This window comes from Hippocampus bargibanti, linkage group LG13 (genome assembly GCF_051943395.1).
Source record: "Hippocampus bargibanti isolate YZ-2025 linkage group LG13, ASM5194339v1, whole genome shotgun sequence".
NCBI lineage: Eukaryota > Metazoa > Chordata > Actinopteri > Syngnathiformes > Syngnathidae > Hippocampus > Hippocampus bargibanti.
Window position 1 is genome coordinate 16,485,216 of NC_142746.1, and position 19,964 is coordinate 16,505,179.

The 19,964-nt window shown below is 41.0% G+C and overlaps 1 protein-coding gene across 1 annotated transcript in view; it reads left to right on the plus strand.

The window, feature by feature from the left end:
* disc1 (DISC1 scaffold protein) overlaps window positions 1-19,199 on the plus strand; it is a 44,191-nt gene extending 24,992 nt beyond the window's left edge. Inside the window, exons 10-14 of the mRNA XM_089012392.1 lie at window positions 4,128-4,188; window positions 6,990-7,233; window positions 10,420-10,464; window positions 15,089-15,212; window positions 17,733-19,199. Coding sequence (XP_088868518.1) covers window positions 4,128-4,188; window positions 6,990-7,233; window positions 10,420-10,464; window positions 15,089-15,212; window positions 17,733-17,926 — 668 coding nt within the window. The 3' untranslated portion in view covers window positions 17,927-19,199. The remainder of the gene's footprint in view (window positions 1-4,127; window positions 4,189-6,989; window positions 7,234-10,419; window positions 10,465-15,088; window positions 15,213-17,732) is intronic.
* Window positions 19,200-19,964: the final 765 nt, after the last annotated feature.

Sequence of the window (19,964 nt, forward strand, 5' to 3'; positions counted from 1 at the left end):
TTGGATTAATCAATGCACTATTCACTGAGAAACGATAAAATGCATTTATACACTTTTGCCTTTTAACTCATTCACTGCCAGACGGCAAAAAAATGTATCCACTCCAGTGCCAGGGTTTTTGTCATTGACTCTTGAATTCCAGGACTCACAGCATATTGAGTTTTAGGACTACATAAACCTTCAATGCAGCGTAAGAAACCATAGATTGTTCTTTTTTTTCATCAGAAAAAAAGAGTTAATTCCTAAATTATATGGGTCTGGAGTTATATGAGCTTGAAATGAGAGCGAGTGGCTGTCCAAAATACAATGCAATGCAATACATACATACACACACACACGCACACGCACACACACACACACACACACACACACACACACACACACACACACACACACACACACACACACACACACACACACACACACACACACACACACACACACACATACATACATACATACATACATACATACATACATTTTACAAATTATGGACACAACTTGTCCGGAGACGTCGGTTGTCCTTTAAGGTTCCTTGTGCGCATTCATGCTTAGTCCCACAATATGTTCTGTGTGCCAGCTGTTGTCTGGGTATTGCAGTTGCCCGAGCCCCCTTTCTTCAACCGCCAGTTCTGCTACTCCATTCATCCACACTGTGCATTGTGTGTGCATAATGCAGAGCGTGTTCGTGTTACCTCAACGCTTTGCTCTCAAACAACCCGACCTAAGCTTAAACACATTCATCACAGCCAATGCCCTCAGCTCAGTTACAAAGAAGACTCAATTGCTCTTCTGCCTTATTATGCTTAGGCTTTTATAACATGCATATCATTGGCGCTACATTAGCACAAAGATGCCTCTAATTTGTTAGACAACACGGAAGCCCCACAGATGTTCGCTATTGTCATGAGGCAGGCAGGAAATTACTGTATTATTCATTTTCAATTACTGCGCTCTTCGAATGCTCATATAATCCATTAACTTTGTGTATCGCTCTGTGTAAACCTGCTGCCTTTGCTTTGTCTCCGTAAATACGAGACATTCTAATCTACTTCTTAATCAACGTTAAATTTTCTCTAATCCAGCTGATTACTTTTTACTGAACGACTCATACTTATAGTTAATATTGAACACTGTTAATGCTAAATGGTCAATTGGACGTGATGAATCGTCAGAATGTACCATATTTTCCGGTGTATGAGGCACACCCAAAACCTTTCATTTTCTTGAAAAGATGACCCTGCACCTTATACGCAGGTGTCCCTTATATGTGAAGTAATATTGAGCCTCAACAGGTCGCATTCATCACATCCAATTGACCATTTAGCTCGCAACGACTGTCAGCAGCTATGACTCCATTTCCCCCTATAGAAGTCGTGCGTAACCCCAGCCACCCTCTACTGTAGCGCCTTATAATGTGGTGTGCCTTATACAGTGATACCTCATCTTATGAAATTAATTGGTTCCCAGAAAGTGTGTGTAAGGCGAAAAGCTTGTCTGCCAAACATGTATTCCCACACAAAACCATTAAAAATGAGAATAATTCATTTCCGGGTCCTCATAAAAATTGATTTGTCCGCCGAAAACTAGTTTGTATGCCAAGATTATATTCTCGCGAATTTTATGTTCGTAAGGCGAAAAGTTCGTGAGCGAGAGCATTCGTAAGCCGATGTATCACTGTATTTGGAAAACTGGTATATAAATATAAATTCCATTTGGAAACCCTTTTTCATTCATTAAAGGGGCCCCTTAGCGTCCGATGCACCTTATACATGTCAACAGTTTGAAAATACACTATTCATTGGGGGTGCGCCTTATACTCCAGCGCGCCTTACACACTGGAAAATATGGTATGTATTTATTATGATTGAATGGCTTTTTGGAGCCAGTTATAGGGATCTGGAATCATTGTTTTGAGCACCTGCTGAGATCACTGTCACAATGGGGCGCTGAGCTTTGCCTCGTGTATCACGGACGACAACAGTGGCTCCTCATCTTCAATGGATTTTTTAGAACTGATTTTATTCGTGTGTTCTGCCAAATGACAAGGCCTCCTGCAGACCAGCGGGAAGTGGTAATGTCACCCATTGCTTGGGTTCATTTTGCACAGGGGTGGGTTTTGCCGCTTGATGCCTGGACCCATTCTATTAGCTTTCTTTCATCCGTAATGCCGACAAAAGCTCACTAGTTTTGCCTGCGGTTGGCATGGCGACAAGATGGCGCGTCCACTCTCCTCGGCATATAACAGGATCCGCACAGGTGGAAATATGAACTCAACACACTTATCTCTGCATCACCCATCTTCATTTCATGGGTCTTTTTCTATTGCGATAAATTATATCTAAATCTGGCTCTTGCTGTTGTTTAAGCCTAAGCCTACTTTGTCATCTCTTATTCAATCGTCCATCCAAACTCAGGCAAAAAGCCTGCTCCCATGTATCATTCAGTGGCTGTCTATTTGCATGCTGTTTAATAAATGAATGGAAAAAAAAGATGAAAGTTGATGTGCGAGACATTCAGGCAGGACATGATATCACACTGCAATTAAAGTGGCGGTAAGTCTGAGACGGAATATCTCCCTCTCCATACACCTGCAGTCTCTAGAAATAGCCTGACTATTTGCCTTGTGCTTGCACACAAATGTGGATAGAATTGTGTGTGTGTGTGTAAGTTAATGTATGTTACTCAACCATTTTTATTTTCTCCCTGCTGTGTCTGTCTGTTGCCTGTCTCATACCGGAGCTGAAACAGTCTAATAACTACCATTGAGACAATAAGACAAATTGGATGTCAAACTACAGCAGAATGCCGAACACCAATTAGATTTCTTGTCACCATCCAGAGTGAGATTTAAATAGAAGCACTGATACCTTTGAAAGTGAAATTAGTACACCAGGGAATATCTGCCACAGAGTTCACGTGGGGCATCGCATTGTATTAGAGGCCGGGAAGCTTGAGGGTGCTGTGCAATATCATTTCTTTTCCCTATTGATCGATCGGTCTATCTATCCATCTATCATCGATCCGCCTATCCATCTATACGACCGACCCACCCACCCACCCATACCCACCCACAGACCCACCCACCTAGCCATCTACCCTCCTACAGAAGGTCCTGTATCAAAATCAGAATCATCTTTATTGCCAAATATGTAGGACACACGAGGAATTTGTCTCCGGTAGAACACGCTGCACTAGTATCATCAAAAAATGGAGAAACATGGAGGCACTATACACTTCTATTTGGGTTACTGTTTCGAGAGTAAATGGCTTGGGGAAGAAGCTGTTTAAATGTCTGTTGGATTTGGTGCGCATGGATCAGTAGCGCCTGCCTGAGGGGAGTAGCTGGAAAAGGTGGTGGGCAGGGTGCGGAGGGTCCAGTAGGATTTTCCGCGCCCTTGTTTGGATTCTTGCTGTATTTAGTTTTTCTACTTCTTCTTTTCCTATACTCGTACTTTCATCACTTTGCTGCTGTGAAATGTAAATGTCTCCACTGCGAGACTAATAAAGGCTGATCCAATCTATCAATCCATCCATCCATAAAGCAAGAGAATATTTGAATAAAGCGACGAATGAGGGAGCAGTTTGATATAAATGCCTCCCGTTGCGTTGTAAAATGTGCTGCTGCAGGGGGGCAAGTTTTGATGTTTCATACATGAGCTCATTAACGATGCTCAGTTTGCCTTTGCCCTTGTCCTAACTCCTTAACTAATGCTCAGCCAACCTCCGTCTACGTGCTCACGGCACAGCTGAAAGCTGGCCGGGTGCTCCGGAAAGCAACACGCGCTCACCGTCCAGCTGAATGCCCTGCAGAAAAGTGCCATATAAGGACATTTAGTATCCACTGATCAAATCTTCTTTTTCTCTCTAACCATCTCAAGTTTGAAGACATCTTTTATCAAGTACCAGATGTGCTTGTCTCCAGACAATGAGAAACAGCTAGTTCTCTGTTACACTGTCGAACAAGAGCCTCACATACTATGATGATCCACAATATACTTCAGGACGTTTGCTTTTAATTATATTAGAGTTGTGATTAGTTGCTAAGGTACCCTGTCGCCATTGTGTCGCGAATAAAATCAATTAAGTTTAATGTGTTGTTTTCTTCCTTTGTTCTCTTCATGTAGAAAGCCAGCTGAAAGACAATGCAATCAAGTATATTGAGCTATTGGAAGATAGGCTGCACAGGTAAGTTGCTAATGTATTTGTCATGTTCGCATTGTACACAGCCTTTTTTGTCAACAGGAATTGGAAACAAAGAAGGCATAAACAGAACAACCTCCCCAAGGACCTGCTTTCATTGTCCTCATTCGGCTCACCCACACCAACTCATGCTCTCATATCTTTTATCATTCAATTTGTTTTCCCCACTTATCCTTCTGTCTCAGATGAGTTATTTGACATTTTACACGCCCCCTTATTCAAATTTATTATTTCATTTTCCTTGGAAATTTGAGAAAAAAACTTTCCAGAGCAGCTGGTGTATTTCACGGCAACTAGCAGCTTGTGTTTAGTAATCTTATTAACTCACTCACTGCCAGACGTGCAAAAATGTGTCCACTCCAGTGCCAGGGTTTTTGTCATTGTCACTTGAATTCCAGGACCCACAGAATATTGAGTTTTAGGACTATGTAAGTATTCAATGCAGTGTAGAAAACCTTAGACTCTCTTCTTTTATTAGAAAAAAAATAGTTAATTCCTAAATTATATGGGTCTGTAGTTATATGAGCTTGAAATGAGGGAGGGTGTCCAAAATACAATGTGATACATACATATTGTTTTATATAACGCTTTAACATCAGCTGAAGCAAACCGCTACATGGAAAAAAGGGAAATGCTGCCCCCTTATGGAAAAGAAAAAAAAACTTTGCCGGAGGCCATGGACAGCGCTTTATCGGCACCCAAGCATCAAAAACCAAAACCCAAACAAATTCAGGAATGGCACTCGACATCATATAAATTCGAATACATTCGGGAATTGCAGTGAATGGGTTAATAACAAACACGTTCATTATTAAATCCCCTGACATCTGTTTGAGAGTTTTGAAAGGCGCTTATAAATGAAATGTATTATTATTATAAAGGCAGCCGCCAGTAACTTTGATTCACTTCCTTTTTTGTTCAAAAATGTAGACACGGTCGATACATTCACTTGGTATCATCACCAGTTTGATAGACAAATGCCACATTTATCAGGGCGCATTGCTTTCATTCAAGTCAGTTATTTGACAGATGTAAATGAGTGTCTTTTGAAGCTGACAGGTAAGCCCCAGTGACTTACTTGCGCTCCCTTATGGCACAGTAACACATATTTGGCTTGAACATACAGTGTAATTTCACACATACATATGCACAATCATCCATCATCCACTGTAAATCTTATCAGTCTACTTCAATGTACATTCACTGATGATGGAGTGCTGAGGTGACGGAAGGCGAGGATGGGAAGGAAGGTTGGGGGAGGGAGAAATGTACTACTGCGAGTGAGATGTCTGGTCTCCGTGGCGACAGATGCTTTTGGAGAAAAAAAAGTAATTATCTCTTCTGCGCTAAAGACTTAAAACCAGATGTGAATCCTGCACTGACGTTGTAAATGTGCAAGAGGAAAAGAATGTTGTGTTAGGAGGGGTAGTTCAGTCATGTATTATACATTTACATTTTCTAAATGAACAATGGTGGTGCCATTGATCGTATTTGAATACCTGTAATGCAAATATCATACAAAACCAAAGAAAATGTTCTTTGAGATCAAGCTCACGATGCTCTGGGAGCATCCAAGCAGCATCTGTCATGTGTGAATTGTGTTGAGCAGAGCACCCGTGTTTGCTCAGATGGCTGCTTTAAAAACCTCCCAGAACTCAAACCTCCCACCTCACAAAGCGTTCACTGCGCCACGTATCATCCATCACACTCCCTCCAATCGTTGCTGCCTTGGTTCTCACCATGTTATTAGCACCTCTGCTCAACGGTTGCCATGTGAGATGTTGACACAATTAAGTCACCCATCTCCCACTACTTTCTAAATAGCAAATTTCAATGCACTAAGTTTTTTTTAAAAGGAAATATGTTCTTGTGAAACCGTTTTCGTGGACCTGCATGAACTCTGCCTTCTATTTGGGAATGATGTGGTTGCTCCTGTTGGCTTTTCACTGACTGTGAACCTTGATATCTCAGTCGAATGGTTTCTTAGCAAATAATGCTCTCAGAATTCAAGCCCGACATTGTAAAATAATACCTATTGCCCGACTTGGTAAGGAAGTAAGATCCTACCTGACTCAGTGCCTCCTGATTCAAGATTTTTGTGTTTCATTAAGATTGAGAAGGACACAGTGATGCGATCATGTACTGAATAAATGGAAGGACTTTGCAATGGGTCAATCTTCGTAATTCAAAACGAGTCGCCGAGAAAAGAACAAGGTTGAGGATATAGCAAAGAAAAAAAATGGGTGTCTTCTGCAGGTTATCCAGACACGCCTTTAGGTTGAACTCACACTATGCAACATGTGTCACGCTTCAGCTCACTTGGCACTGAGTGCTCTATTTTCGTCATAGGTGAAAGTCTTGCAGGTCGTAAATCTACTTGGAGGCGGGTCTTTCACAGGTGCGCACAAGCTGGCGCATTTTTAAAAAAGTTAGTTTGGCCCCATTGTGGGTATGAAATCAGCCGCCTGTCAAAGAAGCTCCTCCTGTTCATTTGAACACATTTAAACGCACTCGCATACAGCAGGTAGATGAAGCAATGATCTAATGTACGTGTGAATGGAACAGTGTTAGTGTTTTGTCAATGTGGCATCGGACAATGTATGTGGGTTCCTTCATGCGCTGCTGGCAACATTAGTATGTCAAGAGACCTTGTACATCTACAGTATCAAACAAAATTCATCTAGGGAACCTAATGTGGAATTTAACTTAAAAATGTAAAGATTGCTTAATGGCAATGCTTTGACCTGACATTGTTTGATGTTGATCACATTTTCATTTGACATTAGCTGCAGCTACTCGGGCCTGGAACGGATTTGGGAAGCCGACCTGGAGGCATGTCACCTGTTCTTACGAGGTTTACAGCTCCGAACATCCATCTGCAGCGCAGCGGATGTGGACGACAATTGTCCCACAACTGTCTGTGCTTCACTGCAAATGTGCGACAAAGAGGATGAAGACAGTGCCATGTTGACGGCTTTAGGTGGCCGCTGGTGTCCCGAGGCCAATTTACAGAACTCCGAGTTCACTAAGGTAACAACCTGCACACCTTGTGTTAACAACACAATGTCTGTCTGTCTGTCTAGCTATCTAGCTAGCTCTCTAGCTATCTTGCTTGCTCGCTATCTAGCTAGCTCTCTAGCTAGCTATCTCGCTAGCGATCTAGGTAGCTATCTATCTGCTTGATTAGCTTTCGCTCTCACTATATATATATATATATATATATACAGTCCTCGGTTTTCGAACGTCCCAGTTCTCATCCAATTCAGTTTTCAACAAAAAAAATTGGCTTTTTTTATGCCCCGTCTACAACCGAAATTCGGTTCTCAACCAAACTAAGCGCACCGCAATGCACCACTCGATTACCCTCCGCTTCCATATACCTGAGGTCCTCGTGTCGTACCTTCCTCATTGTAACCGGCACATTAGTATTGTTGAATAAAGTTTTTTTTTTTTTTTTTTTTTTTTTAATGAAAAAGCAGACATGTTTGGTTGAGATCTCTGCAAATCGGACGTTATTTTCGTGTAGCTTTCCATTGTGAGTCAACGTTGTTTATGTAGTTCAATCATGATTCATAAAAAGCAGACGTAAAAAGCAGATTGTTAGCGGACAGATTAGTATTCTTCAATAAAGATAAAAAAAGCAGTTTTTGCCCGGACTTAGAACGGATTATTTTTTTTTACATTGATTATAATGGCAAGTCCTGTTTCGTTTTTTTGAACAAATCAGATTTCGAACAGGTTTCTAAAACGAATTATGGTCGAAAACCGAGGTATAACTGTATATACAGTAAAGTCTCGTTATATCGATATTCTCTGGAGTCGGAAAAAATATCGATATAACCGGACTATCGATATATCCGATCCTGCGGCATGTAAATTTTCTCCTTGCGTTTATAGAAATAGTATCGTAATAAGCAGTACTATCGATATAACCGATATCGATATAACGAGACTTTATAATATATATATATATATATATATATATATATATATATATATATATATATATATATATATATATATATATATATATATATATAGTGAGAGCTCGCTAGCTAACTCGCTAGCTACCAGATAGCTATCTATCTAGCTATCTAGCTAGCTATCTGATTGACTAGCTATCGCTCTCACTCTAGAGAGAGAGAGAGAGAGGGAGTGAGTTGTCCTCCTTACTACAAATTCTACCATGTCGTACATGATATTGTGCGTTGTTTGTGAGAGGGCTTGTGGACCTGCGCATCCGTATAGACGCGTAGTATTTCACCAGTGATTTGAAAGCACTGCTCCAGGGCAGAGCTTGAATCATTCACTCCTCTCCTCACACTCGCCTCCGCCCACAATGTCTGACAGTCTCGTCTGAGATAAGAAGTAAGTCAACATAGCCAGCAGCCATCAAAATAATAATTTTAAAAAAAGAAAGAAAAAAAAAACTTGCCATCCATGTTTTTTTTTTCTTTTGGGAGGCTATATTTGCAGTTTTTCAGCATCGGATCATATACTGAATATCAAATTGCCTGTCTCAGCGTGAGCTGCTCATACTATATGATAAGTGTTTCAGTTTTGCCATTGAAGGCTCGAAATGGGCATAGTCAATTCATTTCTGTACTAATTATTGAAGGTTTGTGATTAATTATGTCACCATGTAGTTGAGGCAAAATGGAGTTCTGTAATTGGCTGCAACCGGCAGAAGCACTGTTGATTAAACTGTTAAAAGTGCACGATAAATACAGTTGTTTGTTATCTCAAGGAGCAGCAAAATGACATCAGCCATAAAATGTTAAGCTTCGGCCATGCATTCATTATTCTGCCCATAACTCAACAATATTAGAACGAGACTTCAGACAAATAAGACTCTCCCACCCAGATTGAAATAGTATGTAAACATACAAATGTGAATTGTCAATTAGTTTTAGGAATTATAGACCAACTTTCTTCCCATTAAACTGTATTTTATCATCATCCTGCTATGCATGACCCTTAATCTACATTTCACACCAGTGTCCTTGCTACCTGCATAGCCAAGATTGCCATATGTAGTATGATATGAACAGCAAGAATCGACTTTCTGCTTTCCTTTTGTTTCTCTCTGCTTATGTTTTCCCTGCTAAAGCCTAGCCTCTCCTAACATTTCTCCAAGAAGTCAAAGGTGAGAAAGCCAACCAAGCTGCGCACAGTTCATTCCTCAGACGCCACTCCAAGTTATAAACAAAATGGATTTTGTATATTTACAAACTCAATGGCAGGGATGGGCAACTGGTGGGCCACACGTTGAGTGGTCCCTCAATTAATGTTTGTCAACCGTTTTTGGGTTACAAAAAGTCAAAAAAGGTCTTATTCTCCCCAACCACCACTACATCCTACCCATAATGCATTTCAACAGGTGTCTGTTATATATGTATATATTTTGGCCCCCTGAGCAGTTCCTTTATTGAAGTTGCCCAAGCCTACAAAATATACTCATGCATGATTAATTCTCCAATTTCTATTTGACATGAACGACAACGAATAAATGTCCCTCACGAGAAAATTTAATAATCCCTTTCCACCCAGAGAGATTAAAACAACCGTCTTCGACCCAAAGGAAGAAAACGGTCACTGTAATTGTTATTCAGTTGACATGTTTTCAACGCCGCAGACAACTCATTTCATCTTTTTAGAAGCACAAAACAGTATGTGACAGATTATGTTGCTGCGGGATAAAATGTAGTGAGTGAAGTCAGCTGGCGGGATGACAACAAAATTACAGTTTTTACTCTCGAAAAGACACATTAAAATTGCTGTGACGATAGTAAATATACGCCCACAAATGTAATGGCTGCCCGTATATGGAAAAGTGCCGGGAAACTCCATGTGAACTTCACTCCTGTTTATTCAAAAACACAACCTTAATGAGTTGTATTTGTTGCCCAACTTTTTCATTAAAACTTATAATTAAACCTTTGCTTATAGGTTCACATCATAGCTAGAGGCTACAAACAATACGTTGGCCTGCATGAGATAATTACCTCACTTTGGATACTAACAAAGGAATCTGCTGTCCAGATGAGCCATTTAGTCTGTTGTTCTCTCGTCACATTTACCGATGAATAATTCCAGTGTCATTACTATGCCCTGCTGCTCACATATAGTTGGCAAGCGACGTAAATTGCGTTTTCAATAATTTATGAGACGATTTACGGGTTTGTGGCTTCAACAAACGTTTCCCTTTTGTTGCAGAAATTGGAGGAGTTTTTGTTCTGCGTGGAGGAGAACAATCCACAGGTTGGTCATGTTAATCGCGTCACTGCATGCCTGAATGCTCTCAATGTAATTAAAGCATCACTTTTATTAATGGCGGTGTGCTGGGACCCAGAAAAAGCCCATTAATTGACCTGAGCTCAAATTTGACTCAGCTACATTTTTGACTAATCTATAGTGATCCACATGTGGACTCAATTTTCAAACGTTTACATTCCTAGATTCATACTTTAGATGACAGTGGTGGTCCGTGCATGTCACTCCTAGGCCTTCAGTAGTGCTACGTCTTAATTAATCTACAGCTGCGAGTGTGGTGTGATTTACGACGCGTCCACTAGAGGGTGCAGTTGGCCAGGAAATAAACTGAAGAAATACTGTTATTAAGCTGTTCGAATTTTTACTTTGAACGTGTGGATTCATGATAACCTCATAAAATTGCAATATTATTTGCTATCTTCGGAGCTACCCAACCGTTCTTAATTATGTCCATATAAAAGTATCTCTTGAAAATGACTTTAACAGTAAATCTGCAACCAAATCCATTTCTTCTCCTCCTTCAGCCATTGTGGGTTGACAAGTCTGCTATTAAATCAATACAAAAATGTGTTTGCTTATGAAGCTCGCGACAGATACAGTGCGCTAGCTCTGGCCAGTATGCGCTTATCACTTGCGGCTAGTGATACCAGTGATACTATGAGCAGGCCTTGAGTTGCCAACTCGAACTCTGATTGGTTAAAGCAACTGTTTCATCGCCATTGATTTTTATCCTCCAGAGCCTGCAAAATTGATTGTGAAGGCGTCCAGGTAGATTTCTGACCCTGGTAACAAATGATGACTGATGACTGACTGACTGTAATTGGTTAAATGCTTAAGTACGAAAACACGCATTATGGAAGCAGCATAAAAGGGAAAAAGCAATGAAAGGAAGGTGAAATACAATGTAGTTTTATAGAATAAGAATTTATGGACAAAATATAATTCACATTAGTCTGTGATTCAGATATTTTTAGGCCAGCAGAGAAGGCCTTGCCAGTCCTGACAGCTCACCACTATTAGATACATAGCAATGCCCATTCATTCCTGGTGTATAGGGATTGCAAAATCCACTTCAGTGTCCTCATGCATGAATAACTTTACCGAGGTTGGATTATTAATAACATTAAGAGTTGAACTGAATGGTAATGAATATCAGATATCACACCGCCTTGCTTATTTTTGATTGACACTTGAATGGTGAGCCTCTGCCAGCGATATGAGATGCATAGTAGCTCATGGGAAAATAAGTTTACATGAATGCATAAAGAGAAAATAAACAGTGATATCCATCGCTGACTTCAAAAATTAGATCTTGGCAGTGTTGACGACGTGTCTGTCGTTTTGTGGTAGTGCTAAATTCCCCGCCAAGAACGCATTCTGACCTCGTTCTCCTCTCAGTAATGACTTTAAGTAAATGATTTCCACTTAGTTGCAGCCAAGCCATTGCCCCGGCACCGCAATAGAGATTGATTCGTGCGTGTGTTTCGGCACTGCTCAATTTCCTTCTAATTGTTCTTTTATCCTCTCAAGGTTCTTTTCGTACCCTCCTCATTTTGCATGGATGAAGCAAACTAGCAATAAGTATGTAGTGACCATTTGCTGTAATGGGATTCTGGTGTTACCCATCTTAACCAAATGCTTTTATCACAACAATCATATGCCGCCTACGAGTCTTGATTGCCGAGATAACTATGACAAGGCCCGTCGACATAATTTGATTACGCCTGCTTTGTTTACTAGGGACTCCCCGAACATTACAACTAATGTTCATCAAACTGGCCACGATGCAGTGCCGGAGCTTGCAAATTTGACTCGTGCAGTGTTACATACAAATGACACCGAAATCACATTTGTGAAGAAGCAAGAAGAGTGCATTGTGTTGATGACGATGACAGCTGTTGAATGGACAAATATCTTCTTTGTAGAAAGTCACAAACAAACCTATCGAGAATGTCACAGTGTGTACACTCAGCTTTCTATCCTCAGGTCGTATTGACTTTTTAGCAAGAGCGACTGGAGGCCGGAGAATAGAATCAATCAGCTACACAAACACGCCGCTCTTATCTACTAAAGAAGCTGCTAACCTTTACATCCTGAAAACAAACAGCGAAGCGGCGCTTTAGCTTGACCGACTTTCCTTTTGTTGATGAAGGACACGAATACTAGTTTCATACGTATTTTGTCAGGGCTGACAGACACTTAAAATGTCTCACAAAGGAGAACGTTATCTTGAAGACATTATTTACAATCACGACTTGGGCTGGTTTGGATTGTTGATCTCTATTGCTTTGAAGATGGCGAATACATCACGATGTAGTGCCTAAGGCTTTTAGTTGTTGTTTGTTGCAGATGTGTGTTGTACCCTCTAAGAGGGAGCGTTACTTATTCACAACGCAGAGAATTGACTCTCCTCTCATTGTTGTGAAACCTTTTGAGCTGCACGGAGTTGATATTTTCTACCATGTACCTGGAGCCGCCAGTCAGATCTGACTCTTGACGTTGGTGTTTGATTTAAGTGTCTGTGTGTACTCTTGCGTGTTCTCGGGTGCCTGTGTTCGTTCTCCTTGCCTGATTTAAAAAGAAAAAAAATAGGACATGATGTCTTCAAAAGAGGCTGCTCTAATTATGGCCGGGCTCTGTTCCCTGAAGTGGGCTACTGCACTGCGCTCCCATATCGACCTGACTTTCCCCATCATTCTATTCTCTACACTCGCAGAACGACCAGGTCACCTGTGGCACATATGACCTTGGTATCGTACCAAGAGACACTTTGGCAGCCTTATTGTTTGCCAGTCAAAATTCTCCACCTGTTCAAAATACACATCTTGCATAATTTCGGATTCTGGTGTGAGCCAAAAATACACACTGATGACACTTCTCTCAGAGAAAGGAAAAACAAACAAAACTCGTCAGTAATAGTGGCAACAACGTAAATGGTATTCAGCATTGATGGGTCTACTGGAAGGCAAAATTATTTATTTTTCATTATATTTGCATAAGTATATGCCTTTAATATGATTGGTTTAGATTGGATTAGCCTTAATGAGTGTCACAGTGGAGAAATTTACTTTTCACAGCAGCAAAGTGATGAACGTAAGAGCAAAGGAAAGGAAGAAGTAGAAAAACAGGAGATGCTGTCAAGGCAGCCACTCTCGCGGTGGGTGCCATCGTGAAGAACAAAAAAAAAACTAAATCACAAATAATGTGACAAAAGACGCAGTCATTCAATCTTAAGCACTTTTGCATCCTCTTTGTTGCATGTAGTAGTTCTAGATGAAAGAGCATGCCAAAAAAAGCATCCTTTTCACCAGTGGATCAGAGCTATCATGATTGAATGTGCACCCCTGCTTCAAGCTAAATGTTGAAGCAAACACGAAATTGTAGCATCCATTGATGAAAAGAAATTGCCTCACATCTCCTGTCCCACGTAAATCCGCTTCAATTCCAAGCCGCGACGGTTCCACATATGCATCGGCGCTCTGCGCTGACGCTCCTTTCTTCTCATTGCGGGCTCCTCAAGCCATGCATCCCATCCAGCCGCAACCTGTCCAACAGCACCGAGCTTTCCGCTGAACAAAGAGGGGCTGTGAAAATGCGACCCGTTACAGGCGCAAAAAAAGCACAATCGCCCCAAATAGAAATACAGTAAAGTCTCGTTATATCGATATTCAAGGGAGTCCGAAAAAATATCGATATAACCGGGACTATCGATATATCCGACCCTGTTTGCATGTAATTTTCTCAGTGCGTGCATAGAAATAGTATCGATATAACCGGGACTATCGATATATCCGATATCGATATAACGAGACTTTACTGTATGCATGTAATTGTCTATGGCATGGCAGTGAATGGCAGCTTGTCCAACTGCACTGCATCATACTGGGAGATGTCAATAACATTTTTGTTATCTCCTGGAGCTACACTCAGTTCTCTTCATGATGCCGTGCTCATCAACAACACTGCAAACTCTAAAGGAATTCCTAAACATGATTCGATTTATACATTTCTGAGAGTTCAAAACTGAGCATTATAGTCCTTTAAAGCACAGACGTTTTGATGCTGCTCTTGTATTGGATCACATTATATGGTGCAGGTGTCCAAAATATTTGGTCGGTGCACACAAGCAGTAAAAGGAGATTGTCAAGCATTGTTTCCTCTCTTCAGACAAATTTCAATCCAAAAAGTCAATATTAACTAACAGATACCTGGAGGGTTTATCAGATACTCACACATTGCACACTGGTTTGGCACGTCTCATGAGACCAATGGTTATCGTCCATTTGGGGGAATGTTTGATATATTTTGCAACTATTTACTTGACAAACTCAATCAATTGAAATGTGAATCATTGTATTCCACCAGACTGTATTTATAACCCCCACATTTAATCATGAAAGATTGTACTGCATTGTACAAACATATAGTCAAACACGATATGAGAGTATGAAAAGCAACAGACCATTTTTTTTTAAAAATGAAGACTATCATTTACTATAAGACGAACTGAGAATAAATTGAGTATCCTTTGAAAGAATCTTTTCATTTCATGGCAAATCATGACGTTGAGCATTTCTCACGATCCTTCTCTATTTTTGCCTTCACCCACCAGGATGTGTCCAGCGACGATGGGCCGGCAGACCTCGCCGAGCACTGTGAGCTGATCAGTGACAGACTAATGACATTGGAGGATGATTTACAGACGGCCATACTGAACCGGGATCAGACCCTCGCTGATATCCTTTCCTTCCAAGTCTACAGATGTTAAAACAGTACAAATGTTTCTTTTCCCAGCACTGTTTTCTCAAGTCTTAGCCACTTACACACTACCAAATGTTAGCTCTCTAATGTTAAGAGTAGAATAAATAGCTCAAGCTGTTTTATTTGACATGTGGCGGAATTGATGCTGTGCGGGGATCAACGCGTTTCTCTTGACGGGCAGGATGTGCTACAATATGGTAAAAGTCCAAATGAGGTTATTGCAGGGCTGCCACCTCGGGCTGCTTTTCTCTGCCACTGAGATTAAAAGTATGAAGACAGGCAGGGCTGTGACAAATAGAGGAATGTCACTGTTGCGGATGGAAATCCTTCATACCTTCAACTTGATTTTTTTCACCCCAATCCCCCCGAAATGCACACACACACACACAAACACGGTTTTGCTACATGGTGGGGACTATGGGTGTGAAAGATTTCCCCCATGGGAACCCAATTTTAAACATGAAGAAAAATACAATTATGAAACTTTAATTTTAGGACACAATTGTTTTTTTCCAGAGGCCGTAACTGCTATGAAATGGCTAGTTGATGTAACATCTTTTGCTAACGCTAATGCTGATGTCACAATTTTGGAGTATAGTCGTAGATGTGGATTCAGTTCGTTGCAGTTTGTTCCAATTCAAATGACTTTGAAAACACACACACACGCACGCGCGCACGCACACACACACACACACACACACACACACACACACACACACACACACACACACACACACACACACACACACACACACACACACACACACACACACACCATCAATCCGCCCTGCACTTGTTCTCGCCTGCTGAATCTGGCTGGGACAACATTATAATATCCGTGATAATGAGTCTCATGGAAGGGGTGAAGCTGATTGCAGGTCACAATGCTTCATTCTTCGTGCTAATTAGAAAGCTGATTGTATGTAGATTAGCGTGTTTTTCCTCATTCGTTGCAGAAAGGTTGATAGTCCAATAAGGGGTTGAAGATGAGCCTCATGCCTTGACTTTGCACGAAAGGCACCAATCAAACATATTTTCCTGCTCCTGCTTTTCTGCATTCTGTTCATGTCCAATCAGAAATTTCAGCCTTCCATCATGTTATCAGGGTCATTATGGCCCCTAGCTCTGTTACCAAGACGTTGTTTTTCCTGATTGCAGTGTAATTTGTCTTGCTTCTGGTTTGAGCTGGCTTTGTATGGGATGTTTTAAGACATTCAAATGGCAGTTAGTGGCATTTTTGAGCTAAATAGTTTTATATTTGGCAATGTGGTGTTTTGTTACGTCTTCATTGGGCTCAAAATATAGGGAGACATAGTGTCGGTTTAATCATGAGACAAACGGTGACAAAGTGATGAGTAATTAACTCATTCACAAATGTATTCGGGAATTGAAAATATGACGTAGAGCGCCATTCCCAAATTTGTTTGGGTTTTGTTTTTTCTTGCTTGGGTGCCGATAAAGCGCTGGCCAGACTTCTACCAATGTTTTTCCCTTTCACAAGGGGGCAGAATTTCCCTTTTTCCATGTTAGCGCTTTGATCCAGCTTCAGCTGTTGTTAAAGCGATATACCAATATGTATGTATTGCATTGTATTTTGGACAGCCACCCTCATTTCAAGCTCATATAACTCTAGACCCATATAATTTATTAAATAACTTTTTTTCTGATGAAAGAAGAGAGTCTAAGGTTTCTTATGCTGCATTGAATTTTTATTTTGTCCTAAAACTCAATATTCTGTGGGTCCTAGAATTCAAGTGGCAATGACTAAAACCCTGGCATGGGAGTGGACACATTTTTGCACGTCGGGCAGTGAATGATTAAATTAATTCGATAATCGCTCAGTCCGATAAAATCTGACAAATATTTCTTATCAGATGCTTTAGCATTTTTTTCTTATTGTGAAGAGACTTTGTGTTGCCTCTAAATACAAAAAGGGAAGCCTCCAAGCTTCGACGTCGAACCTTCTGTGGAATCCGGGCTTTTTTTAAACAGCCATTTAATTATGGATGGAGACAATCTGCGTCCATTGAAACTGTAAAACGAGCCATCGGGCTCCATCTGCCATCGGACCGCCCCTTTGATTTAACGCTTACGTTGGACCCTTGCGGGCTTGATTTGGATTTCCAAGCAGGTTAAACAACCCTATGTGACGACAGCCTCTATCCCGTTCATTCATGGCTCATAAATAATGCAGCCACACAGTCGCATTGCTGAGGTCCTGCCATCCACCACCACTGATGAGATCATGAATAGCCAATTGCTCCAATTCGCTCTTCAAGTGTATGGGGTTAACTTGACTACGGAGCGATGATCGGTCCCTGTAATCAGTTCACTGGCCATTTTGGACATTAATGTCTTTATCAGGGTCACCGCTATTACTGTTAAGCATCCAGTGCCGCGAGTGCCGAATGATTCCTTGTGACATTTGTACCACTTATGTTGAGATCAGTACAAGTCCGTAACTCCATCTGAGTCTTCCTTAACTGATGCCGCACAGTCGCTGGAGAGGCAAGTTCAGGAAGTTAAAGCCACTTTGCAAAACATGCTCGCTCTGCTCCGAGAGGAAGTGGATGACGACGCGAATGTTCATGAATTGCAGGATGATGACGAGCCTGCGGAAAATGAGACTTTGGAGGAGGAGGAGGAGGAGGAAGAGGACCAGTACTTCAGTGACAGCTGGGACATTTGAAGAGGACACCTGTTGGGTTTTACGAAGACTCACACTGGGAGCCTGACCTGCACTCTGCAGTTGAACTGACTCTCCATCCCCTGCCCCCTATTTAAAGTAAAGTCACACTGAAAGCATTTTGCAAGCAGCGCCCCTGTGGAAGTGATCAGTCTCCAGTTGTTGCTTGCCTTTACTTAAAACACATTTTTTACATGCAGGGAGACAACACTTGAATTCAAATTAGCTAAGTGCCTTCAGGCTTCACAGTCTGTTTTTTTTTAGCATTGTTTCAATTGAAGGTTGATGTTTTATTATAAATTTCTCACCCTCAAAACTGTAATAACACAGAACGTAAACAGCAACACCATGAATTTGTACCACTTTTGGATTATTTTTGGGACCAAATAGACAATCCGTGTTTTTACACATGATCACTAATGCACATTAACTGTTTGTTTTTTTTCCTGTGGATTTTTGTCTGGATGCTTTTTTTCCTTTACAAGTGGACTTGTAATTTTATGAGTGTGATGTCAACTAGAACAATTGTTTGTTGTGAAAATGCTACATTTCAGGTCTGTGACTGAGGGATAAGCTAGGATCAGGATTGGATTAGCCATTATTAGTCTAATAGTGGAGAAATTTATATGTCACAGCAGAAAAGTTATGAACTGAAGGGGAAAGGAAAGAAAGAAGTAGAAAAACAAATACAGGAGCTGCCATAAGGGCAGGCCTCTCACGCGGCGACATCTTGAAATCAAAAGAACAAAATAATAATAATAATGACAACACAAAGACACAGACAGTCATTGAATCTTAAGCACTTTCTGTACCCTCTTTGTTGCATGAAGCAGTTCTGGATGAAAGAGGAGAGGCTCAAAGCATCCTTTTCACCAGTGGATCAGAGATGTCATGGTAGAAAGTGCACGTATAAATGCTGAAAGCAAACACAAAGCTGTAGCATCCATTGACCAAAATAGATTGTTTCACATCTCCTGTCCCACATAAGTCCGCTTCAATTCTAAGCCGTGACAGTTCCACACACGCATCGGCACTCTGCGCTGATGCTCCTTTCTTCTCAGTTATTATTATTATTAAATCGATAAGGAGAAATACAACTACTCTGATAAAAAAATATTTGTGAACAAACGTAAAGTGAAAAGAAAGAGACATAACAAGAATAAGTTCAAATTTTTCAAAAGTCATACATTTTAGCATGACTGTATGAGACACGTATCGATTGAATGTATTAACTTTGTTCAAAACATGGTTTGATCAGTAAACAAATCCATCTTTCCATCTCCATCCATTTTTTTCAAAAGCTGACCATGCACCTCATAATTCGGTGTGCCTTATGTATGGAAAACGTTATGTAAAATATGTCATTCATTGAAGATGCCCCTTATAATGCGGTGCACCTTATGTATGCAAAAGGTTTTTATACCAATTGACAGAGAAAAAAAACTGCTGTTTGTGCAACTGACTGCATAAAAACTTATGGTAAATCTTTTTCCCTCTAAAACATTTTTTTTTTTTCGTAGTTGAATGGGAGAATGTATTTTTTTTTTACATTTACTGTGCATTCCGAAAATTCCTATTCATTTTGTAACCACTTTGGCAATCGCCCCCTCACCAATGGCGGGATGTGGGCATCCTTCCAGGCAAGAGAGGGCAGTGTTGACAAGCCGGCGTTATCAATACGCTAATAAAGGTCCTCCAGTGAGGTCTGTAGGGGATACAAGCCTCTTCTGTTGTCTCACCTCAGCAGCAACACAGTGACTAATTGGAGGACAAAGCGGTGGAAGGGCGTACTGGTGGTGAAGGTAGTGTTCTGTTGCTTTGTGTCCATATGATTCTGCGTTGTATTGCGGGGTCGGGGCGGATTCATTCTCAGAGTGTACAGCCTTGCCTTCTAAACACAAATGAGTGCTCGTGCAGGCATCCCAAACAATCTCTCTCTATCTCCTCTCTCTCTCTCTCTCTCTGCTGACAGGCTGAAAAGCACTTTCCAAGCCAGACGACCCCACCATCTATCAGCTTGAGGCAGCCGAAAGACTCAGGC